This window comes from Metopolophium dirhodum, chromosome 5 (genome assembly GCF_019925205.1).
Source record: "Metopolophium dirhodum isolate CAU chromosome 5, ASM1992520v1, whole genome shotgun sequence".
NCBI classification, from domain to species: Eukaryota; Metazoa; Arthropoda; class Insecta; order Hemiptera; family Aphididae; genus Metopolophium; species Metopolophium dirhodum.
The window spans coordinates 33,479,719-33,506,390 of NC_083564.1; the positions used below are offsets into that span (position 1 = coordinate 33,479,719).

At 29.9% G+C, this 26,672-nt stretch overlaps 1 protein-coding gene across 8 annotated transcripts in view; it reads left to right on the forward strand.

The window, feature by feature from the left end:
- Positions 1–21,875, forward strand: part of LOC132945306 (uncharacterized) — a 45,083-nt gene extending 23,208 nt beyond the window's left edge. For 6 of the 8 annotated variants that reach the window (XM_061015010.1, XM_061015013.1, XM_061015014.1 and 3 more), the window contains 15 exons: positions 6,534–6,644; positions 6,717–6,828; positions 7,011–7,163; positions 8,062–8,249; positions 8,344–8,460; positions 8,524–8,659; positions 8,725–8,786; positions 8,877–9,046; positions 9,110–9,245; positions 18,535–18,612; positions 19,398–19,484; positions 19,574–19,669; positions 19,760–20,042; positions 20,155–20,340; positions 21,348–21,875. In XM_061015010.1, coding sequence (XP_060870993.1) covers positions 6,534–6,644; positions 6,717–6,828; positions 7,011–7,163; positions 8,062–8,249; positions 8,344–8,460; positions 8,524–8,659; positions 8,725–8,786; positions 8,877–9,046; positions 9,110–9,245; positions 18,535–18,612; positions 19,398–19,484; positions 19,574–19,669; positions 19,760–20,042; positions 20,155–20,340; positions 21,348–21,505 — 2,073 coding nt within the window. In that variant the 3' untranslated portion in view covers positions 21,506–21,875. The remainder of the gene's footprint in view (positions 1–6,533; positions 6,645–6,716; positions 6,829–7,010; positions 7,164–8,061; positions 8,250–8,343; positions 8,461–8,523; positions 8,660–8,724; positions 8,787–8,876; positions 9,047–9,109; positions 9,246–18,534; positions 18,613–19,397; positions 19,485–19,573; positions 19,670–19,759; positions 20,043–20,154; positions 20,341–21,347) is intronic. The other 2 variants (XM_061015011.1, XM_061015015.1) reach the window with 2 other exon arrangements.
- Positions 21,876–26,672: the final 4,797 nt, after the last annotated feature.

The following is a 26,672-nucleotide window of genomic DNA, read 5'->3' on the forward strand; positions in this document are numbered from 1 at the left end:
AAAGCATAACATATTAATATTATTATCTAAGCTAAATCTTTATTGTAGTGTGTAAAATTAAATTACATTATGGAAAAAGCTTGATAAGATGATGGTTTATATTTTATATTTTCCTATTATTTTATTTTTGCATAAAACGGAATTTATTTCCGAAGTCCTTTATAAGTCATAACGTTATAAATATAATGTATAATATACGATATACCTCATTTTATAATTTATAGTTATTAGTAGGGCCCGGATTTAAATGCACTTAAAATCATACAAATATGCTCTAAAAAATAGCCATAAATTCCCTTAAAAAATACATTTTACCACAAAAATGACCTTAAAAATGTCATATATTTTTTTTTATACATATTTTAATTTATAAATGAGTTATAATTGTTATTTATTAATTTATTATTTTATTAAAAAAATTGAACATTTGAAATATTGACTGCTATGGTGTTGACACGCATATGTCTTGGCCGTTTTTGGGGAAATATTATTCATGCTAAACATACCAAAATATGTATTAAAATGTATGTAAAATTAACATTCTAAGTAAGCCTATATTGTACTAACTAAATTTTGAGCATTGCATTGAAAAAAAAATCTGAATAGAAAAAAATTTGACAATTTGTATGGAAAAAACCCGATAAACCTTCTTAAATATCAAGAAAATAATTTATCTTTAGATAATATTTTGAATAGGCTAAATTGTATATCTATATTGAACAAATATGCATTAAAAACCAACAAATTGACCCAATAATGCTAAAAATGCTCTAAAAATAAAAAAACTTCGAAATATGCAAAAAAATGCAAAATAAAATTTGTATCTTTCAAACCCTCGTTACATGAAACGAATTATGTACTTAGAAAGCATTGTGTATGATCACCCAAAAAATATGCACTTTGCATTGAAATTCGGGCCCTAGTTATTAGGTATATATATATATTTATTTTTAAATGTATCCCACTGTCCGTCTGTATATCAATTATAGCTTATACAATTAATAATAGCTAAAGTCGTACGCACAAATATAACATAATAAAAAAATAGGTACCTTGAATTGTACAAAAAAGATATTGTCATATTGTTATCAGTTGAAGTTCACAGTTATCACGAATAGGAAAACAGGCTTTCATTTTACCCTTAGATCATTATACTACAATGGATGGATTTACAGCGTATTATACCAATACAAAAAAAACTTTGCCAATATCAACGACCAGTCGCCGAGTTAGGTATTCGATGTGCACATGCGCGACGCAACTTCTTGCATATTTATCCTCAGATAATTTATTATCAAATCAGCATATTATGTTTAAATATAATATTATATTGAAAAAATAGTATAGGTTATGCCTACTATAATAATATAATTAATCACGAACTATGATTTAGGAAAATTCAGTGATAGTAACTTATGGATAATTATGCGAAGAGTTGCATCGCGCATATCAATCACCTTAATTCGGAGACTCGTCGTTAATATCGGCAACAAAACAATACGCTGTGGCTCCATCCATAGTATATGAACTAAGAATTTACCGAACCTTAATGATTTTTTCGGAACACAGCAGGCTGCAGTTTGCTGTTTGGTTTTATTTTTACTTTTTATCATAATTATTATCATGATGTATTATATCGCATATGGCAAATAGCAATAAATAAATACATTTTGATTAATCAATTCATTTTTTTCTATAGTTTATCTTTTAAAAATATTATATTTTTCAGTTTTCTTGAAAAAATAATTCTTACAAATCTAAAATGCCTTTTTGATAATATTTTTCATTTGCATTGCCCCCTCTCGCCCCCCCCCCCCCAAGTTTACGCCTATGATTGTATGTAATATTAAGGTCCTTTTTGGAATACCGTTATATATTGTCTACGGGGGTGAATACAATTTGCGCCAAAAACCACCCCAATAAATGTATTTTGGTAATTTGCGCTACATAAAACTAAATAAAAGGGCATTATGTAATCTGTGCTAACTTGTATCTATCTACAAAATTGCGCCACTTTAAAATAACTAAACATTTTTTTTTTAACAGATTAATATATTATATATTTTTAATCATTGATCAATCAAGTTCATCTTAATAGTTAAATGTATAGAAAATCATCAATATGTACATAAAGTAAAATAAATATATAATACATAGTACATAGTATACGTACTGTATGTATATAAAAATTAGTAAAATTTCTGTTAGTAATAAATAATAATATACCTATCAAAATCGGCAATATTTTAATATTAAGGTCCCCCGCACACTGCACTGGTAGTGGTAAAATTCTTTTGTCTTGGCGGTGCTGACGCGGTGGCCCGCTGTAGTGTGTGACGACCTTAAAGGTTAGGTCCTAGACGACCCATTCATTGTCCAATAAATTGTTTTTCATGTTATTCATGTTTTACATGCCTAAAACAATTGTTATGTAATAAATGTTTAATAATACCTAAAAATTAATACTTACCTATAATACTTATAATACCTAGCTTATTAAATTTTTTTTATACTTGTAACTAGACAAAACAACTTTTTCTATCAATTTTCTTTTGTCTCTAGTCTTCATATATTTATTACAATTTATCAGCTGGTGAATTTCAACAATTAAAGTAAAGTGTGGCGCCAATTACGAAAATTAATTTTTAGATATGGCGCAAAATACATGCTATATTTTTATATTTTGGCTCAAATTACATGCGTACTTAAATGTACCTATCGGTGGCGCAAATCACAAGTTATAAAATTGGCGCAAAATATCATCTCCCGTCGCATGCGATGTGGTGTAGTTTTGTGTAACGATAAAGAAAATTAATTTCGACCATAATGTCTTCGAAAAACTGGCACATCAAGACAACAATGTACACGAATAATAAAAAAAGGTGGCTTTTAGGTGTCGCTCTGCTGTACAGTAGGTTACAAGTGGGCCACTGTAATAGATGGTGTTGAATTTGAATTCAATGATATAATATTATTTTATAAGAAAAACGATTCTGAGCGAAGACTGTCAGTCAGCCTATGATATTACTAGGTATATTTAATGATATTATTGTGAATAAAGTAATTTATATATAACCTATTTACGCGAACCTTGTTTTCAATTTTCAATCCTTATAAGCTATAAAAGTTGAACATTCTATAAATCTATAATAATTACAAAATAATTATTAAATTTTAAATTTTGTGAAGATTCGAACTTTTAATGTTTATAAAAAAAACTGTGCATGTGTATTTTTAATATTTTTTAACTACTATAATAACAATATATCAGGAGCCTTGTATTACATTTTCGTGCATTTTTACCCAACAAATAAAATTTTATTGAAAATCAAAAAAAATGAAAACTGACAATGTCCGTAAACAGTTCAAAAAGATTCAAAATTTTATGGTGTATAGAAAACGAACATTCATTGAAATTTTCATGTATTTACAGTTATTCGTTTTTGAATTACAACAAAATAACAAAATCGCTACATGAGAAATCGAGTGAATATCTTGTATAAATATGAACTTCAAACGCTCTTAAAAATTTGACTTTCCGGTAGACATTTATTTTGTTGATAAAGGTAGACAAACTTATGAGCAGTGCCGTAGACTCGTTAGCGCGCCTAGAAAACCAAGGAAAATGTGCCTTTTTAGCGATTAAAAATTTGACGAAAATACGGAATGATATTTTTTAACATTTATTTTTTATGTATGTAAATAGGTAATACAACATTATATAATTATGATTTATTATTAAAATGTAAATTTCAAACTTTAAAAATTTACTTTTCTTGCTTTAAGGCTAGAGAATTCATCGATGATTTCGTCATATAAAATTTGTCTAGCAAATTCATGTTCTATGGATAAAATTGCCATGTTTGTTAGTCTCTCTTGTCCAATAGTTGATCTTAAGTAATTTTTTATTAGACTAAGTTTACTGAAACTTTTTTTACAACTAGCAGTTGTAACTGGAATAGTGAGAAATATTCTTAAACATAGCGTTAAGAGCTTCTATGTTAGGATAAATATCTTGTAAGTTTTGTTTATAAATAAATCAATCGGTGCAGCCATTTTGAAATTGGTCATCAATGCAGAAGCCTGGTGTTTAAAACATTCCATTTCAGAGCAAAGCTCTAATCCATTTAGGTCCTTGTTGTATTTGATTGCTAAATCGTTAGTCCATTTTTTAATATCATCAAAATCCATTGACGATAGCTTACTTCCACATACAAATTCAAAGTCATTAAATACAAAGTCATTTTTTTAAATCGCCATTTTAAACTCGATAAGATTGAGTCAACTGCCATGTAAAAATCATTTTTGATTTCGGCGTGGATGGATGTTTGCACCTTTATCTATTGCTTCTTCTCCATCCATTCGTTTTATTTTATGCCTTTGTTTATCTTGAAATTCGGGTGACAGTCCCATTTCGGTAGCAGTATTCTTTGCATTTTTTAACGAATCCTCAAAACTGTTATCACGAATTTCTCGAATAGAATTATACAAACCGTTTAACATTTTACTTGCCATATCAATTGTAGTATATTTAGTTTGCAAAGACTTATTGTTTTTATCGATATGCGTAAATATTTTGTCCCATATATTTAGTAAGCAAAGAAATTTTAGATCTATTAGGCGTAAAATTTGATTGCAACCATCAATAGTGTCATAGTTCATATTAGTAGTGTCCCTCATTTGTTTTAATATCATAGCAATACTGATGATATTAGTATGCAAAGCTGAAATGGCTTGTTTCTTTGATGACCAACGAGTATCACTATGTTTCTTTAAAGTAACATTTATGACATTTTTTTACATAATATATTCCATCTTGAAGTAGAACTAGAACAAATATTTCACTTCCAAAAAAAGTTATCATAACAGGTGAAGTTTCAGCAGCATGAACACCAACAAGCACAAATTTGCGCCACTTAATAATTTACTCCCCTGGCGTAAGCACAGTTCGCCATACCCTTGCTACGCCACTGCTTATGAGGAATCTTGTATACATTTTTAAGTCTTAGATTTAAATAGAAAATTTTTTATGAATTTCTTACTCACTTTCTTACTTTGTGAATTTTACGTATTTTGTCAATATATAAACTTTAAATGCTTATAAAAAAAAATTGTGACTTGATTTTTAATATTTTTCATCTGTTTTTAAAGCAATATATTAAGAGCCTTCTATTATTTCCAAGCTTTTTTACCCAGCAAATACAATTTTATTGATATTTATAGAATAAAAACTAAACAAATTGGAAATTGAAAATGTCCGTTAACAGCTCAAAATAAATATTTAAACATTTTGAAAATGTTATAGTGTATAGAAAATGCTAATATAAACATTCAGTCAAAATTTCATGTATTTACGGTTATTTGTTCTAGAGCTACACCCAAAACCAAAATCGATTTGTCGAAAATCAAATTTGCGTAAAAATTCGCATTTTTCCTTAATTTTTGTTTTGTTTTTCACTGTGGTTTTGAAAAATACTTATTACTTTTGACCCTCTAAAGTACCAACTATATTCACTTTTCTATGCACGAACAGTGTACGCCGCCACGGAGTAGCTTTTTTTTTGTTGTTGAGTTTTTGAGTTTTCTTTATTATTTATTTTTTTTATTCTTTCAAAAAGATAATGAGCTCCACTGAATAGGTTTGTGTGGGGTACAATTATATTGTTCTTAAACTTGTTTTAAATGGAAAATCAGTCTTTGCTAGCTCAGATCCTCTTGACGCACCGTGTATTCAAAGACAAAAAATATGAACAATAAACCCCTCGGTTTATTTTCTTTTAAATCGTTAACGGTGTATATAAAATAAAAAACAGGATGTACTGTCGTTTTTTTTATGTTAACGAATAGAAAAAAATGGTTTACAGTGATGTTAAATGAGGGAAGGGGGCGCCAGTGAACTCGCCAGAGTTTTTGCGGGAAATAAATTGCGTGTAGTTTTAATGATTGTGAATAATTTATTTATACCTTATAACAGCGATTATTTTCTTGCGTAAAAATGCCGTGATAACCAAAACGTTTTTTGAGTAGAAGTATTTCTACCGTATAATATATTATATGCTCGTGAGTTGTGATTATAAATGATTTTTATATTTTTTTCGAACCTAGATGCATAAGTACCTACACTAGGAATAACTATCGAATTCAATAAGCGATTTGATTTTTACTCATCACTCACATGTTTTATACAATTAAAATATGATTCACTTTAAAAAATATTACAAAAAAAGTGATATTATTATGAGTTATGACCCATGGTAGTAATGTTGATTTTTTGAATTATGGACATTCAAATAATTGTGACCGGTTAGCTTGAATTACGCGTAAAAAATATATTTTTATCGTTTCAAATGGTTAATAATATTGATTTCTAATATTTGGCATGTTAATTTTCATTTTGTTTTTATAGGGGTGTACAAAATCTACTTTCACTTATTTCGCTTTGGTCATCCCTTATAAAAATATGACAAAATTATACATGTTTATTGCTTACTAATTCGTTGTGATTATTATTAATAAATGTCGTTTTATTTTAGGTTCCTCGTACTATTTATTCGATACGTCTCAAAGATATCGATTCCGGAATTCTTAACACTCAAGCTATGTCTTATGTCAATATGCTCTGCGAAAATTTGCCGTTAATTATTGTATGTATTTTTCTATCATATAGATATGATGGTTTATTTTTATGAAATATTGTTCTATATTATGTATTTTAGGAATTCGACGAGGAAAGTCCAAATGGATTAAATGCTGTGACTTTAACTACTATCAAAACTCAACAAAATGTTAACAATCATCTGATAAAGCTTTTGACTCTAAAAGAAAGAGGTTAAACCACATAAACATAATCATAATCATTAAAACCACTAACTATCAAATATATACGATAAAGACATAATTTAATAAGCGTTAAAGAAATATGTAAAATAAAGCGACCACTGTGTTATGAGCTGAATCAATTATATACATTTTACTGTTTAGTTATGTAATATGAAGTGTTTATTATTTAGATTCGCCAGAAACAGTACAGATGTTGAGTAAAGGAGATATTGTTTATATTTCAACGTTTGTGGATTTACACGCTATTTACGTTAGACGTATTAACAACGGCACGGATAAATTTAAATCATTCTTGGAGAATTTTTCATCTTCCTGCGCGTTAGGTAAATACATGTGTTCCTAACTCTACACGAGTTTTTATAAAGATTAATTTTACTTTCGTTCCTTAAGAGCACGCTTCACTTGGAAAATAATTTGATTATCTGTCTATAATAACCAGTGGCGTGCCAAATATATTTTATCCATCCACCCACTTACCCACAACAGGATGTATACAACAATTTGCTGATATCTCAACTCTCAAGTTCATAATTTAGAAGCAATATATTTTACAAATCTATCACCACCACCCCTATAAATTAACGGAACCACGGCTCAAAAAAAAATTACCTTGCCACGCCACTGATAATAACTGGTGAACACGCGAAACAATTAAATAAATATGTTCCCAAGATTGTTCTCGACAGAATCTCTTTTAATTTTAACCTTTTTACCACCCATAGAAAGTTAAAGCAATTCATAATGCATTAAACAATTTATTTTTAAACATTATTCACATCATAATATTATTATTTTTAGTAAAGAAATTATATTCTCAATAACGTGATAAATTAATATACTTATTTTAGTCCTGTATTTATTCTGAAACTATATTATATCAATTCAATTATGAACATCAACCATACTTTTATCAATCCTATAATTAACGTAATAATTTTTGATGAACAATTTATTTTGTGTTGATTATATAATATTATGTAAACATCATTAAGTAAATATCCGCAAGGAGTGAACAGTTAATTGTTAACTCTTACACCATATTAATATTATTTATATTTAACCAAGATGTGACAATCCACTTCATTTGGTGTATCAATTATCGCAAAAACAATTACTTAATTATTTAATATCCCCCCCCCCCAAATTAAATCATCCTTCTTAAATATAGTTTTTAGGTTCGCGTTTGCTTGATTATCGTAATTTATAACTCGTAATTTATAGAAAGTCCTATAAAAAACGATCCTAAAGTTGGTGCTATCATTGCGGCAAGAGAACAAGGAGGAAATAAATTCTACAGAGCTGAAGTTATTTCTAGAGTAGACAATGACAATTTTAATGTCTGTTTTATTGATTTTGGATACTGGGATACCGTACATAAAAGTAATATGGTACAGCCGTCCGAATCACAGGTAAAACGCCAGACATTATTATATTCATGTAAAATGTAAACAGAAATAAAAATTTGATGTATTTATCGTTTTATCTAAACATGTTATTTCATAGCTACAAAATTGTCCGCCTACGTTTATGGTCGGTTTACTTGGACTAGATGCAGAACCTGCTAATGCCACGATATTGCACTACATAGAGAATATCAGCCAAACAGATACATTTATAATTGTATTACCTATTTGGTTATATAAATTTAAGTACATTTTTTAACTAGGAATTTTTTTTCTTTAGGACTCTATCACAGAACTAAACAAAGTTGTATTGATATCAGCCAATACACAATGCAATATAAATAAAGAAATTAAGAACATTTTAGGCAACGGAAATATTGGACAACATATTAAAAACGGTGTAAACGCCAACGGTGGTAGGATTATCCGAGATCTCAGTATAAATTTATATTATTAATATATTCTGCATTTTTATTTATAGACAAAGATACCGAAAAATGCGTAATAAAGTACTACAGGCCGCCTTTGGATGTTGCTACTCAGGTTTGTTACTTCCCCTTTTTATTCCACTTATACATAACAGTTATTCTTATTCTTATTATTATTTGACTCAATTTGATGAATAATCACTAGGTTTGGGTGGCCGACAAAATATCTCCTTCGAGGTACTCAGTACACACGAGCGACAGTCGCCTTGAATTCATACAATTGGAAAATCAAATTTTTGAAGACAGTAAAACGTTTGAATCTGCTAAATCTGTCAGTGTTAATATGCCGTGCATCGTGTACTTTAGTCCTAGTTGGTAAAATATAAACCAAGTTGAGAATGTGTTAAACGTTTGTGCTACAAAAAATTGATTTTCCAGGTATCGTGGAGTAGTGTTGGAGGTAATCGATCAAGTCACCGCAAAAGTTGGTCTTGTGGACGTTGGAAATTTCAGTGTCGTTCGCAGCATCAAAGAAATTTTCCGCATGCCGTCGAAATACGAAGGAAAATCGCTGGTGAGTAAACGCATGCAGCATGTGTTTATTATTTTTATAATACCTAAAAAGTTTTTGTTCAAACCAATATAGTTTAACATTTCGTTGAACTTTTGGGTTGAAGCGGACAATTCAAATTAATTTCTGGCTCTTAATATTAGGACAATTATCTCTGGCCGTCGTTTCTTTATTCAAAAGTATATAAATACCTTCACTTTTCTTACCCTATTTCAGTATTACCTGTTTTATTCTCATTAATTTAATATAAAGTTATAAAGTTGACTTAAATTAGTTGGTCTCAAAAACCTGATTAGCTTGCAAGAAGTTAAGTATACCGTGTACATAGTGTACTATAGGTTTGAATGTGTAATCCTAACAACAGGGGTGCTCATAACGAAACAGTGAAACACCCATGCTGTGGTCTATCATGAGCTAGTGTAATATATATAACATTATCATGGGCGTGTACAGATTTCATTGACCAATGTAACAAAAAAAAATTTTCTCCATAAAAAAATCGCAGTTATAATTTTATAAAATCCGTATTTATATTTTATTATTATGAAAATATAAAATTTGATAGTAACTTTGAAAAAAAAAATATTAATTGACTACTGTTTAAGTCAACTTTTTTACCAGTGCCAGGGTCTGAACTCGACTAGCTTTTGCAATATCTATTTCCATATTTTTGAAAACGTTTTTTTTGAGTATATTACGTACTTAGTTTATATTGAATTTTTTAAGAGGATTTAAAATTATTTAAATGGGCCTTTTATTAGAGTAGGTAGTAGGTACCACCTCATCCGTACGCACGCCTAAAAACATAATTATGTTTACCATTCAATCAAAGTTTTTAACTGGTTTAAATAATTTTTATTTCATTTAATTTTTCAAAGTATGCATTAATAATTTCATTTATATTATAATACACGCGCTGTGCACAACAGAAGGCCTTATATACATAATAATAGACTCTTGTTGACGAAATCCTGTATATTATTATAAAATCGATCCATTTCGTTCAAACGTTAATATGTTGCACACACGCTAGCATGCATGTACATATAAATATGTTCAATAAAAAATAATGGTGGTACTTGGTATGTGTCCCACTGGGATCTGAAGTTTCAAAGTATATAATATAGTATAAATTAATTTTAAACATATGTTGTGTAGTGTGCCTCGCAGGTCACTGTGTATTACTTGTACATACGATTATTTAACGACGTAGAACTTTTTGGCTGTCAGGACAGGATACGGGGTCGACAAAATGTCTGAGGCTAGTTACGTATACTGATTACTAGGGCTGAGGACTTTTAGCACTTGTAAACCTGAAAATATCAAAAATGTATGTACTGATGCGCTAAAAAAACAACAAAAATGTACTTAAATTACTACTAACTTATATTTGATTAAGGATGGATGTCGTTATTCGTATATAAAAATAAAGATACTTATTATTATAATTTTATTTATCTAATATATAATATGTGTTTTATTATTTTATACATACAAAAAAAACTTTTTTTCGTTTGGTAATCAGTTTCTAACAACTGATGCAGGAACCACGATATTATTACTTTCACCTCAGTTGCATCGTTTATTGCACAATAATAGCAAAAAAAATATTCATAATCGTCAATACTTACATAATTTATATACATTGTATGTGCTATGGAGGCCAGAGCCTACATATAAAATATATATACATATTAATCATATATGATATTATGATACAATAAAGTAAACAACAATTGAGTCCCGTTCACCTTCCTGGATGGCTCTGTAGCATTTGTCACTCCTTCTCCCAGGTTCTTCTCACTCATGATATTTTCGACCATATATGGCATATATTATAGTGTAGAATTCGTCCGGGATGCGGATACAAAGTATACCTCTCTCACACTAGCTTTACTTCAATAACAATTTCAGTGGCGTAATTAGAAAATGTTTCTGGGGTGGGATATAAGTATTTATAATCATAGGCTATGCCCCCCTCATTTGTTGCGTTGTTGATCATTGCCCCCTTTGTTCGTTAATTTTCATAGATTATAATATTATATTGATTTGTTATTATAAATTTAACGAGACATATGATTGAATAATGGATTTCAAAGATAATAAAGTAAACAATTAAATTAAATTAAAGGTATGATTCATAATATAAAGTCAATCTTTCTATTTTTTTGCTAAAATGTCTAGTATGTCTTCGGGATTCAATATTGTGACCCGATGCATTGACAACATTGTTAGTCCATTCAAGCGTTCCTTAAGTTAGTACAAATTCATAATAATTATTAATTAATAACAATTTTAAATTTTAAGGTAATTTTTTTTATTTTTTAGAACATTTTAGAAATTTTTCAAGATTTTGATTTTTAAATTTTATTTTAAGATTTTTACATATTTAACATGATTTTATTTTACAAATTGAATAAACTACAACTATGTAACGTAACCACGTAAATGGTAAAAATCACGTAAAAACATATGGAAATAATTGATTTTCCAGGTTAAATAAGTCAAAACGATCAGTTCTCTTTGTATAACTTTTTTACCATCCGTATATTATACGGATATATTTTTTTTTTTATTGAGTAACCCGCGGCAACATAGGCCATTGGGTGTGGGGGAGGGCACTGTAAGTTTTTTTAAATTGGGTAGGTTGGTAAATGTGTGTGTTGTGTTTTGGCAGAATTTCTAATGGGGCACCCGTAGATTTCTGCCGTGCCCCGGGTCGGGGGATGGCGGCACTTGTTCTCCGGACACCGTGACGGTGACTTGCCCGAAGAAAAATGCCGCCCGCGGCCAAGGTATACGGATATATTATTATTTAGGTATAACAAATTTATATTAGAATTTGTTACAAAATTAATAAAATAAAAAAAAGTTAAGCGAATTTTTCAGAATTTTTGGGGATTTTTTTGGGGTATTTAGGGTATTAAAATCCCAGGCGTTATTATTGTTTAATTTACAAAAATAATAATTATTTATAATATTAACACTTTTAATTTATTCTGTTTTTATACTAAGAACTTATATGTTTTACGTTTTAGGTAATTATATCAGAAGTCGTAAGTTGTAAGTTCTTATAAGTTTTATTTTTTAACTGTGGTAGTAGATAATTATTATACATTAATGTTTATTTTAAAATCTTAAAATATTTTTTAGCAAAGTCTCACGAGAAGTGAATAGTTATTTATAAAAAAGGCTCTGTGTGGGGGGAGGGTTATCCCCATATCCCCCATAATTACGTCACTGATCAACTTGCATAATATAAAAAACGATGCATGTAGATTGTAGGCTTACTACAGCTGTCAAAATTAAAATTAAACATGAGAAATCCTAGTTGGCCATTTATTGTAATTGTTAAAAATCGAACTGAAATATAAAGCATAAACATTAATCGAACGATTCTTACAAATGTACGCTGATCGAATAAATACTAATATTGTTTTTTTAAAATACATTTTCATATTCCGTGTTCTCAATTTTGCTGTAGTGATGCGAGGATTCTGTGGTAAGGGGGATTTGTACACGTGCAGCACCTTGTCCCTCGTGTGAAATATATTTTTAATAATTGTGTTTATCCGACCGTAATGAACGATGACGTTTGTTTATGTAATGCAAAATTACAAATTTACAGCAATAATCGGTAAATTATTTTCCCTACGTTTAACGAGATTTCGGAGTTTGGTGCTCATATTGTAGTGATATAACATTACAACACACAATATGTACCTACGATTGTTATAATTTTTTTTTTTTTGTTAAAATATGATAGGTAATTAATTGTGAATCCAAAAGAATTTTGGTAAAGGGACTTTTTGTTGTCCACGTTTATTTTAATATGCATATTGTTTCAAATGTTGAATAATATAACATATATTATGAATTATGATAATGTAGACTGTAGGAAAAAAAAAGGTCGAAAAACAAATAACAGTTTTCCCCACTCTCGCACTTGTAATGTAAAATATGGATTGGTTTCGCGTGGCGAATGTAAATCAAATTTATGTGTTTCACATAGAAAGCATAGTGTTTGTTCCTTGTTCATATATAGACATAAATACATAATATAGAAAATATAATAAGTAAAATTAACTGATCATTAAAAAGCAATATTAAATTTGACAAGTTTGTTTAAGGTCGCTACACAGCCATTTGTTGTCTCCGTCTTACAAGTGCGTAACATAACAAATTTACGTTCTGGATAACGCGCTTAGCTCTGTTAGTTTAACAATTAGAGTGAATTGACCTATTATGAAACTTGATGTTAAGAAAATTTTCGGTGTTTGTATATGGGTCTTTTACCATAGTTCATTTTTTTAGTAAGTTATGCGTATATAATATAGCGTACATTAAAAATGCTTATATTATAATATATTTTCACGACGTAACACAGACACGTGATAACATACATGACTGTTCCTAAAGATGACTCGTTGGAGTTGGTATAATATGCTTAAAAATTGTGCGGAGATTAAGACAAAGGCCTACCGTTTGAACTAAAAATTATTATTCATAAATGCATGACTGCCGACCAGCAAATACCATATTATGGGCAGTTTCGATCTCAGTTTTTTACTTCAGCGCACTCGTTTCCGCTTAAATGCTGGTGGGGTGGTAGGCATTTAGCTTATGAAAATAATTCGTAACATTTTCTCACGAAACTGTAATACAATATTAAAAAATACCATTTTAAAAGTGCAGAGATTACGACTACCTACAAGGCCAACCGCAGACATTTTTCTTGGGGGGGGGGGGGGCAGCGAATTACATTACATAATATACATTTGTATGTTCACAGTACGTTTTTTTTTTCACCGTGGTAATTTCACAACGTTCAAGGGAGGATGTCCGCATTGAACACAATGATTTTACCGTAACAAAAATCACGGGGAGATTTCACACTCGTTGTCCACGAATTCTCCCCTTACAACTCAAAAATATTTACTGTGTACACACCAAATTTTTTTTTCCCCCAACAAACCTTATTATAAAACTGAAATAATTATTTCAAGTACAGAACACAAATTACGAAATAATGGATTTTTTTATTGTCAAGAGGGATGCTATGTAAAATTTCAAAGTGTATCTAGTATTCCATTACATTTTCTATATAATCTGAAATCGTTAGGATCAACCGAAATGTCAAATGTTAACCGGGTTTTGAATTTTTCATTATAAATATTTATTTGTTCCATAACTCAAATACTCAGTGCTTAATATCTTTAATTTCATAACATCCCTCTCGCAGTTAAATATAACACCACATACGATCATTATTATTATTATTATTATGGTCAACTACTATTGTGTAGCAAATTTATTATTATCTTTGTTGATATTTGGAAATTAATTAAATGTCTGCAAACATAACAAAGCTATTTCTGAGTCTTTGTTAAGGTTTATTGACGGAAAATAAGGGGAGGATTCGTGGACAAAAAATGTGAAATCTCTCTGTAAAATGCTATACAGTAAATATTTTTGTGTGAGAGGCAAATAGGTAGGTGGACAACGAGTTTGAAATCTCTCCATGATTTTTGTTACGGTAAGATCATTGTGTTCAAGCGGGAACGTCTTCCCTTGAACGTTGTGAAATTACCGCGGTGAAAAAAAAAACGTACTGTGAACATACAAATGTATACTACTCACTTACCATAAATTCTGTTTTTTATATCACATCGTAAAAAAAACATTTTTGTGTCACCTTATCAGTTATCGCCCTCCAAAACTGCTATATAAAATACAATAAAATGCTATACAAATTAGGTATTATCTAAATGAGCGAGAGGGGGGCGTTTCCCCCCCCCTGCGGGCGGCTTTGGCTACCTATGACAAAATAAAAATAATATTATCCTATAATATAAAACCGTTTTTAAACCGTCGTCGTATGCGCACATAATATAAAAATGTTGTATTATCAATATCGCGTATTATTAATATATTAATTTATAAATTATCCTCGAGACTTCACGGTTTTTCCGCATCGTTAAATTGTTTGACGCTGTGTCGTGTAAAGGCCGACGTTTACCGGGACTTTTTGGTTTTGTTGAGTTGAGGGTGCGTCGTTGAAGAGGATGGGGCTTATGAACGTTTTGTTAATCGGGATTGCCGTCGACTAAAAGTTCGAATTAAAAGCGGGTTTAAACGCATTATATTAGTATTAATTATTATTAAACGCTATAAAGTGTATAGTAGTTTACGAGCGGTCGTAATAAATAATATTATGTGTGTCGTGGGTCATATATTCGTCCTCACCATCCTTTTGAAAAGAAAATAATAATCATTCTACATTTATACCAACATTTATATACCGGCTCACTTGCCTAAATACATATAGAGTTTTTAATTTAGAAACGAAAAATTACAAAAAAAAGTTTCCTGGAAATCCTGTCAAAAATTTGTTCTCGTTCTTGGTGGTGTGCTTTTAATTATTATATTATTGTTGTCGAAAATAATACTATTGTTTTACATTGACTAATAATTATGTTACTAATTAGGACTCGAACTATAGTGGTCTAGTCTAAAAATATACCAAGTATGCATGCGTAGATTACGTCGTTGTTTATTTATTATTATAAGGTTTGCATTTTTTTACAAAAAGCTTATTTTAAGTTTTAATAAAATAAAATATTAATTTACAATAGACACGTAGTATTGTTGGTTATAATTATTTGATAACACGACCATAAGAAAAAATATCTATGTCTACATTTTATAAATATGCATTTGTAACAAAGTTCAAGTTAGTTACGGAGTGGGGTGGTCCATACTTAGTTTGATGTGCCAAATATTGCGAAATGTTCTTCATAATTAATTTATCATAATAATTCGAACAACCACAAAATCGTTATGAGTCGAACATTTATACATAATAATATTATACTCTAGATTAAATTAATAAGGAATCACTCCTGGTTGATCCCTACTAATAATAACAAAAAAAAACTTTGCAGGACGGATATCAAAAGTTGCCGTCAGGGTTGGATTTAGGTATATTATTTAAGTAGGTATCTAACCTATTTACTGGGGTGGACTGCACATTGAACGTATTATTATTATTGTCGTTTTGTGGTTTGTGCGACAATAAATACGCATGAAACAGCGGTCGACAAATCATATCTCGTTTCAAAAATACACCTCCGAATTTTCCGGAAACTGCAGACCACGGCGATAGTACCCGCCGCGGTTGATTTAGTACTAACCCGTTCTGACGGTGTGCGGGGAATAAATCTCCCGTCCGGATTTCGTGACCTACCACGCGTGTGTTTTATATTTTTTTTACCTCAAACTTTTCCGTTTTTATAACCCATACTGTGTGTTCTGTGTATTGTGTGCGCCCGATCGATTCAACGGCGATGTATACGTCTTTGCAATTCAATCGAACGACATGTATTTTATTACCTACCACCAACTATAATGCGTTTTTGGACCTCAAAAAAAAAAAAAAAAATTGAACGTAAACTCGATATTTTCTAGCGTGTGGTGTAATATTGGTGCGTTGTAAGAACTATAATAATTTGAGCATCGAATTTCTAATGTTTTCTTCTACTGTATAATATAATATTACTATTTAGGTAACTCAATGATGATTTATTGGATTTTCTCAAAATAATTTTATCTCCAACGTCGTAACGTACGTTCTCCGTATTTATATCAATCGATAGTATGTATATCAAATGTATGGTCTGAGGTGCTACAATATAAAACGGAGTAAATTATGTTTGTATATTATATATTATTCAAATACACTATTCAGTGAATGCGATTAATTGTCGGATAATGTGTTTCCGCGTTCCAAGTTTAAAATTAATTTGGAAATTCATATTTTAGTATTTTACAATCAATGAGTGTAGGTATATAAATATAATATATATAGAACATACAAGTGTATACAATTTACATTTATACTAACCGTTTATAGATATTCTTATGCAGAAAAAGTTATCGAAATATTACTGTCTGTTCAATTTGGTTTGTTTTATTTATAATTATTTCCATCTCAGTTTTTATAATTTACATATTATTTATTCAAATTTTCTACTCTTATTTTTATTCAACGATCGTGTATAATATAATATATTATATATTTTTTCTATTCATGATGTTAATAAAAATATAAATTTGTTTTTAAGAATCCAATTGATCTCTATATGTATATAGTTATCACAGTCAATTATACCTACCTATACTTAACCTACCTAAATGTATACATAATTTGTGCATTTGTAGCTGATGTTATTTATTAATTATTCTATTGTTAACGAGGACTTCAACTTCATACTTAATAATGTGAAGGAACCTTCATTCAAATATTTATTGCACCAACCATAATTATTTTTAATGTAAATCTTATACCTTAAATGGCTTAAATAAATGAGAAAAGTTTGGCACACAAATTATACAAAGGTCTGTTAATCGTCGGATTATTAAACTATGTAAGATGAATATTGGCTAATTCGACCATTAATGTCAAAAACTCGGAATATATAGTTATTATATTAGTTTAAAAATAAACTTGTACGAATTGTACATACGGCTAACTATTAGATAATAATTTAAATTAATACATTTTTAAAACAATAATTCCATCAATTTATTTACAATAATTAAATAGTTTTAAACATAAATAATTTGTATGATGTTAAGAAGGATTTTGTAAGCGATATTTAATATTTTGTAGTTTCACTTTGCCTTCAAACTACATACTACATTAATAGCAACAACCATTTCACACACCCTGCACACTCCCCTGGTGGTTCTTGATCAATACTACGTTTTCTTTTTACCACATTGGTCTGTCCAGATTTTTAAAATATGTTTTATCGATTTAAAAAAAACTTGGACGTAAATAACGGACGTGTCAACGTACATCAGACGTTATTTCTTTTGGTAATAATTTTTGTCGTTTTAGATTCAATCTAATTTATATTATTATAAAAACCCACTTCATTCAAACGAAAAAAACCAAAAAGGCAAGCGTATTTTAGTTACAATATTGCTTTTGAAAACGCTTACCTAATGATTATTTTAAATAGATATTCCACAATTAATGCTCAGTTTTAATACTGATGTAATTAATCTGGTAAAAGAACTTAGTTTATTAATAAATCCTGGTTTCTTGTCATCTATGTTATTATATTAACAATTATCGTGCACACTAACCTAACCGCGAACCATCGATTGTTTATTGGTGTTACTATATATTGTGTATATTATTATCCAATAAAATAGGTTTAAAATTGAAATTTGAAATTAAACGTCCGCGATACTAAAAAACATTAATTATGGACAATTTTTTCAGTTGGTGAATATCGAGATACAACCAGAACCGCAAGAAAAATTAGCAGTCACGTCGTTCAGAATCGTTGCTAAAAAACACGTAAGATTTTTTTTTAGTTTTTTTTTTTGAACAAAGCCTGGAAACTGGCAATTAGCTGTTTTTGTTTGTAGGGGGGAGGAACGGTTGTAGTTGGGTGGGTCACGTTTTGCATGTGTGGCAAGGATTTATTGCTAAAAGGATATTTAGATAAAAATCATACAATCTATTGTTTTATATTTGTAAAAGTAAACTATTGCAATGAATATTGAAGTTATTATTTTTATTTTTTTTTGGTTAATCGAAAACCAATATTTACTGAACTCTAATTAGTTACTACATTTTTCGGTACATATTATATTATATTTTCTTAAAACTATTATGAATGGACACATTGAACAATGAACTAACTATATTTCTACTCGATGACTAAAGTGTTCAGTTTTTAGAAAATCTGGATTTTTATACAAGTTTACCTACAGTAGATGGAGATATTATATTATTTAAGTCTGTAGTGAGACTTTAATAATTTATGAATTCCTGAACATAAATTGTGTATTAATTCAGCGAATGGTGTATTTTGTTAGTACCTAACTAATTACAATAGTCTACTCGTAATTAACTCGTGGTGTGCGTGTGAAAAAATATGTCGTGTTGGTTGGTGTCGCTCGTAATTACAAATTTCTATTCGTGTTTTTACCTATATAATCTCTACAAAATTAATTCCTATTAATTTGGCGTAAATAATTTTTTAATATTTTCCAAATGAATAAAAACCGATTATAACTACGAATAACTGCATTTTTTATTCGAATCTAAACATATCGAAATTAATTGTATTTTTGCAGTTGGACAATGTCACAGTGGTAGAAGTATTGCTGGGATCTACAGTAGATCAATCTTACGACGATCTGGTTCGTAGTGTACAGGTCATAGTAAATAACACCTTATTAATATTTAATAATATTATGTTTTTGATTGTTCCGAAATACATGTTTTTACGTCTCTTAATTCGTCGTTCCAGGACAATGTTGGGCTGCCATCGTTTTCTTCGACCCCCATACCAGAAGACTCCGCACAGTTTCAATTTAACAATAGCCGCAATGAACAAAACTTACTGGTAAGCAGTCGTCGTCGCACTGTTTGCTCTACACCGGTATTTCAAACTGAAATCTCGTACTTTATTTTGTTACACACTTAACGTTTTCAGAGTACGACCCTGTGTCAGGAACAGCAAACGTCTGGTGCTGCTGATCACAGTAAGCGGTTTTCCAACATGTTGACAATCAAAGACGTGCAGTATGCAAGATGGCTAAAGGGCGCTGTAAAAACATTGACATTCTTGTGCGTGAATGGTGACTGTTTGATGATGAGGGATCATCTGATCGACGATACACTAGCGGATTTGGAAGCAAAAATCCAAGAACACTGCGTGATTGCTGCTGATCCACTGTACACACCAGCCGAAAACGAACTCTGTCTGGCCAAGTACTGTGAGTAATAGACGACTGAGCAACGACTGTGACACCCCAAACTACTAACCACCTCCATCCCGTTGTTATTGTATTGAAATTTCGAAAAAAATTGTTTTATGTTTTGTTCTAGTTGATGAGTTGTGGTATAGGGCTATATGTGTGAAAGCTCCTAACGATTTGGTCAAAAACGACAATGACTATATGGTTTATTTCTTGGACTGGGGAATGGAGTACTTGACAAAAGACGAAGATATTAAGAAAATGCCCAAGGACTTTATTTACCTACCAGCAACAGCCCACAAATGTTACGTAAAAGGTATGTTGTATATAAAAATATCACAGTACACATTATTGTTAAAGGGGATTCAAGTCCCCCCACAAACAAAATTAAGATAGTTATTAAACTAATATTTTTAAAGCCAGCAGATTATATCGCTTTAACAAATCAAATAAAATATTTTTCATTGTAGACACCATTACAAATTGGTTCCTAGATACAAGTCACTATTAAGAGGACGTAACATTGGTATTTGTTGTCTTCGTCTTACAAGTACAAAACATAACAAATTTACGCTCAGCAGAATACGTGTAGCTTCGTTAGTTTAAAGATGAGAGTGAATTGACCTATTATAAAACTTCATGGTAAGACCATTATCTGTGCTTGTGTGTTGTTTTTTACGATAGTTCAATTTTTAGCAAGTTATGCGTACATAATGTACCGTAAATTAAAAATGCTCATAACACACTTGAAAACTGAATTATCTTAAAAAAAACCAACGTACAAACACAGATAATGTTCTTACCATCAAGTTTCATAATAGGTCAATTCACTCTAATGTTTAAACTAACGAAGCTAAAAGTGTTATGCTGAGCGTAAATTTGCTATGTTACACACTGGTAAGACGGAGACAACAAATACCAGTCAAGTTCTCTTAAGTCCTTACAAGTTACAGCTATTTAGCTAAGCTACATCATATTATCATCTAACTAACTTCTTTGTAAATTAAAAATTGTAAAAGTATTGATTACATAGATTATAATATGTTGTACATTTTAATAGGTACTGTTTTTAAAATAGTCTGCTCAATATTTAGTTTAAATAATAATAAAAATTTCTACACTTCAAATATACTGTTCTCCAAATAGTAGTAGTTTTTGAATAAATATTATAATAAAAAAAAATATGCAACTTTTGAACTTTCAGATTCGTATATTTTATCGGCAGTTAATGTGTAGTGTTTAAGGTCGATACAATAATATCGATACCTACGCTCTGTAACGACAATAATGAAATCACACCTTGTGTTTTTGTATAAATTTCAGATGCCCCAGTGTTGGAGTGGAGCGCCGGCACAATGCACGCGGTATCCGAGCTCGGTCTGAAACAGTTGCCAAGCACGATCGACGACAAACTGTCTAATGACAGTTACATGATATCCTGTGCCGCCATCAAAGACTTGTTCGACAAGAATTTGCAGTGAGCCGCTGGAACGTTAAGTGATGCACACGTTCAAGCTGTACCCAGTTCAGAAGTTGTCCCCTAACAATGCAAAATTTAGATACATACTTAATTATTTTATAATTTTAAAACTAGTACCTACGTAAAGTGTTTTATTAATCATTTCGTAATATTTCAACATAAATAGTTGTTGGGATTTTATATTTTTTATTATTTATATATTTTTTTTCTACTGTATTTTTTTCCATCGAGTGAAAAATTATTATTTTCATTGTGTCAATTATTACATTGGTTCTTCATGCCATTAATCTAAGAAATGTTATTATTTATTAATTTTACGTAATACTTTCAAAATATTTTGTACATTAAAAAAACAAAGAAGTTGAAAAAGACATTGACCTTATTATTTTGCTTTATTTATCGATTGGTTATATATTTTTTTTTAACACCTTTGGGGATACGTTGACACTAGCGACGACGACGGATTAGGCATTGATCATGAATTGTCAATAACTGTCGTTATCATATTATTATAGTGTTATTGGAAACTCTAAAGTTATCTATTAAGGGGGCGTAACAGTGTCATTTGTTGTCTGTCTTACAAGTGCATAACATAGCAAGTCCGTAGTTAATAGTTATTAGTTATTACTTAGTACTTTACAGGAGTGGATCCGCCCCTCTTTGTTGCAAGTCCCGTTGCTAATTACAGTCAAATCTACAGTGTACCAAATCTTTGTAGCTTATGTGTCACTCGAATTATCTCTATTCGCCCCTATCATAAACAAGATTGAGGTGTCAAATTCAAAAATTCATAATAGCTTGCAAAAGCTATTTTATTTTTAGTATATTTTTTTGCACATGGTTCTTTTTTTTTATTGATTAGCCCGTGGCAACTTTAGCCATTGGGTGGTTATTTAACTGTGGAGGAGAATACTGTAGGTTTGGTAAACACGTTTTTGGGTTTTGGCAGACTTTCAAATTAGGCATCTATAGGTTTCTGTCATGCCCGGTTAGGGGATGGCGGTCTCTCTAGACAGTTGCCTGCCCAGAGAGAGGAGCCGCCCGTGGTCGAGATTCGAACCGGCGACAGTAGCACATGGTTCTATTATAATATTTAATATGTATTTATTTACTTATTTATTAATTTACGCCGTACAACTTTTGTAACAATAATACATAGTACCTGCATAAAATAATAATAATATTAATATTGGTTTAAATATAACGATTATACATTTTTTTTTTTTAGATAGTTATTGTTATAAGTTATAAAATCAGATGATAATATCTCAATGATAATATATAACGTAAGTAATAAGTATACAAATTGTTACTCATATCTTAAAAATTTAAATTTTATACGTGTTTTTGTAATGTTACTATTTTAAAATGTTTGCTGTAAAATAATTATATATTTATACATTTATATTTAAAATCGATGTCACTCCGAAAATAATAAAGTTGCACTTATAATACGACATGACTACCTATATTATAATACATTATGATATTCATTAGTTACTTGCACTGCAAAAACTGTTACGGCAGAAACGAGTTTTTTTCCATAACTCTTATTTATTTATTTACTTAATCTCGCTCACACCATGGCGAGCTTCAGTAAAAATTAAGCATAAATTAGATAAATTATTAAAGCTGTTAAAAAGCAAAACTGAATACTTAAACATTACCTCCTGCAGTGTTTGCACTAAACGATAACGATGGCTATATGACATTTTAAGTGCAAATAATAAATAATTTATAGACGATCAATAATTTAATACACAAATAACTTTTTTTGTTCAATAGAGATTAAAAGCACACCCTAAAAAATTGCGTATGGAATAAATTCGTAAGTGAAAATTAAAATTATATAGCGACAAATTTTATTTATAACGATTAGGATTTACGGGTTATAAATAATAAAATGCAATCCACAATACGTGCAAATGTATGTATACTTTTGATTACCCACCTAGTTATTTCATATAATATGTTTCATTTTTTTTTTATGTTTATAGTTCTGGACCTTAGCCGATCGATTTTATTTGGCTATAATATTATCATTAGCAGTAGACGAATGGATTTCAGTAAAGCGCCCCTTATTTGTTTTAAAAACAAATATATTTTAAATTATTAATTACCATGTAGAATAAACAGAGCCGTGTCAAGGGGGTGGCAAATGTAGCAAGTGCCCTAGGGTGGCAAAAGTTCTAAAATTTTAAAGGGTGGAAAATGTTTGAATGTGTATGTTTAATAAGGGTGCGCCAAATATTATTGTCCTGGGGCGCCAACGAAAGTTAGCACGGAACTGAGAATAAAGAAATTAATAAAATCTTAAGGCGTTACGCTGTTAAATACCGGTAAAAAAAACAGAAAGATAATAATATTTTGAAGATGATCTTATATCCATTTTTTAATACCTTAAAGGCTTAAACTATTTCTTTGTGTATTAATTGTACAATACTGCATTTATTTTATTTTTTAAAAATAACTAACTTTTTTATTATGCACTATTTTGAAAAACAGATATGACTATATGAGGTTGTCTCTGAAATAATATCGACTTTGAAATTCGTTTTTAGCGATTGTACTCTAAAACCGATATATAGAACGTATTATGACTATTCTCCGTATGGAAGTTTTTATAACGTACCAACGGTATGCTTAGTATTTAGTTAAAATGCAATAATATAATATACCTAATACATTGTAGAATATACCGTTCTTCGTATAGCATATATACCTAATACCTAATACTGTCGCTGTCGTATAAATTTATAGTGTTGTTGGAAAGTGTATAAAATCGATCGTGCGGATCGGTAAACAAGTTTATAAAACTTGTTATTTTGTATTATCATTTACATTTTTTTTCCAGTACACAGCATTAATTAATCGTTATTTACGTTACCTACAGCTATCGATATTATACAAGATTGTTCAAGATTTGAAGTGGCGAAACGGTACTTTTCCGATTTCAACACATGGGCTGAGGTGGAAAAAAAACTTATGGTTCTTGAATGTATCTACCTATGCGATTGGTCCAATGCGATTTTGTTTTATCGTAGACAGTTTTTTTTCAAATTGCGTTCCCACTTTAAAAATATTTGATTTTTACACTCCCGAGTATGTTTGCCAAGTGCCACTTTTGCATAGAATCATTATAGTTATTAGTAAATGGGCTATGTTTGTTCGTCTGAATTTATTAATTGCATCAGACACTCAGACCCCTCTTCAATGTTTTGTAGAGTTCCAACACCAGCCAAAATCCGAATTTTAGTACTATTTTACTGTTCGACGTGGCACATTCGGAAAATGATTTTTTCCAGATGATGCATATTATTGTGTGAAGATCGAAAAACAAAAAAAGTAAGTCGACATAACTCCACGATTTCAGGGAGATATTATATGTAATTAATATTAATTACATTTGAAGTATATTACCACTTTAATTTAAATTTATTCACAAGGATATAAGTTTACAAAAATATAAAGTTAAATATTGTTTGCATAATTGTTTTTTTATACCAATCTTATGCGTTGTCTATGTTTTTCTTGTACAAATCGATTCCCATTTCGAAAAATTCTGTTAATGGGACGTCGCCTTTTAAACTTTTTATAAATAATGATCTAAAGTATTTGTTTATAGACATTAAACATAATATAAAGTTAATTATTTATATATGTATAAAAGATAAATTTTCCCTAAAACTGTATCATAAATCTAAGCACACCGTACCAGGGCAAGATCATGCAGCATGCTGTGTATCTTTACATGAACCAATTACCTGGTTTTCCTCACTCTCATATCTCTGCCTCCTATCTTCCTTGGCTTATGAAATTTGAAAAATTGATCTCATAATATTAAGCCATTTCAACATGGGAGGCATTCAAAATGTACATTTATGTTACTGATTCACTGAACTAAACTCAACTAAACTTGACTCATTATAAAAGTTAAAAGGCACTTCCCGTCTAGATAGAAACATGAAAATCAGCACAAAGATTGGTCATGTACTGTAAATAAAGGTAAACATCTGAAAATTGAATTTTTCTAGAAATGAGTGCCTATTTATGGAGTGGAACTCTACGCGTGGAATAATAATAATAATTTACTATGACAACCAAAATATAAACAAATAATAATTGTGGGGGCACATTGTAAAGTGAGAGGAAATTCAAATTATTGTCATGAAATTTTTATATAATAAGCTGTATTACCCGACTCATAAATGTAATCATTGTGAGGAATAAAAATAAAAGAGCATTGTTGCTCGTGAAAGTAGGAGTGAAGTGAGGTAATGGAAGAGTAGACTTGGCAACAATGTTGATATCTCTACTTTTATAAGTAGGCTGACTTTTTTTTAGTGATCCTTAATCTGTTTTTTTTTTGCATAAATAATTGTATTATATTTTTTTTTAATATAAAATAATAATAAATATTACATTATAGTTAAAAGCATTTAGGTCGGGTCAAGCTTAACAATTAAAAATCATCCTAGCCAATTTAATTGCGTATTTTGTACCTTTTTTCCGGTTTAGAACGTACTGAATTTCATCGATGAATAGCCTCACGGAGTAATTTATTTCTCATTCGGTTCAACTATTAATCTTCCGTCTTTACTTGATCGTATCGAAAAATGATCTAAAGAAGTATTTTCCAATGTTCTTCAGAGTTAATGCACAAATGTGTAATAAAGGACCTACATAAGAACGTGATTGTATATAAATGGTTTCATTAACGTGAAGTACTATACTAAATTATGTACTATGTAGTATAGTGTATACTATGTATGATTGTATCGTATAAATTAAGTTATACATTATACACAAGTATTGTTAAGACAGTATATTATGTGCAGTAGTTAAACTATATAGATTAAATCAATACTCTTGCGTACATAATAAGACAGTTCATCTTTAAATTTTGAACAGTTGAACGTGAACAAGTATTGAGTCTGTACAGTATAAAAGTTTTAGTTTAAAATATACATTAAAATGTATATTAATTCTAATAATATAATAATATTATATTGACATTGGAAAAACATAATCCGTGTATTCAATTATCCGTAACAGTATTGTACCTAAATTGCCTATTTAACGCGCCGTGTCATAATTTTATAATTGATTAATATTAGGGGAAATATAGTCTTAGGAGGGCATCGGGCAGTTGGGTCCCCGCCTGATAA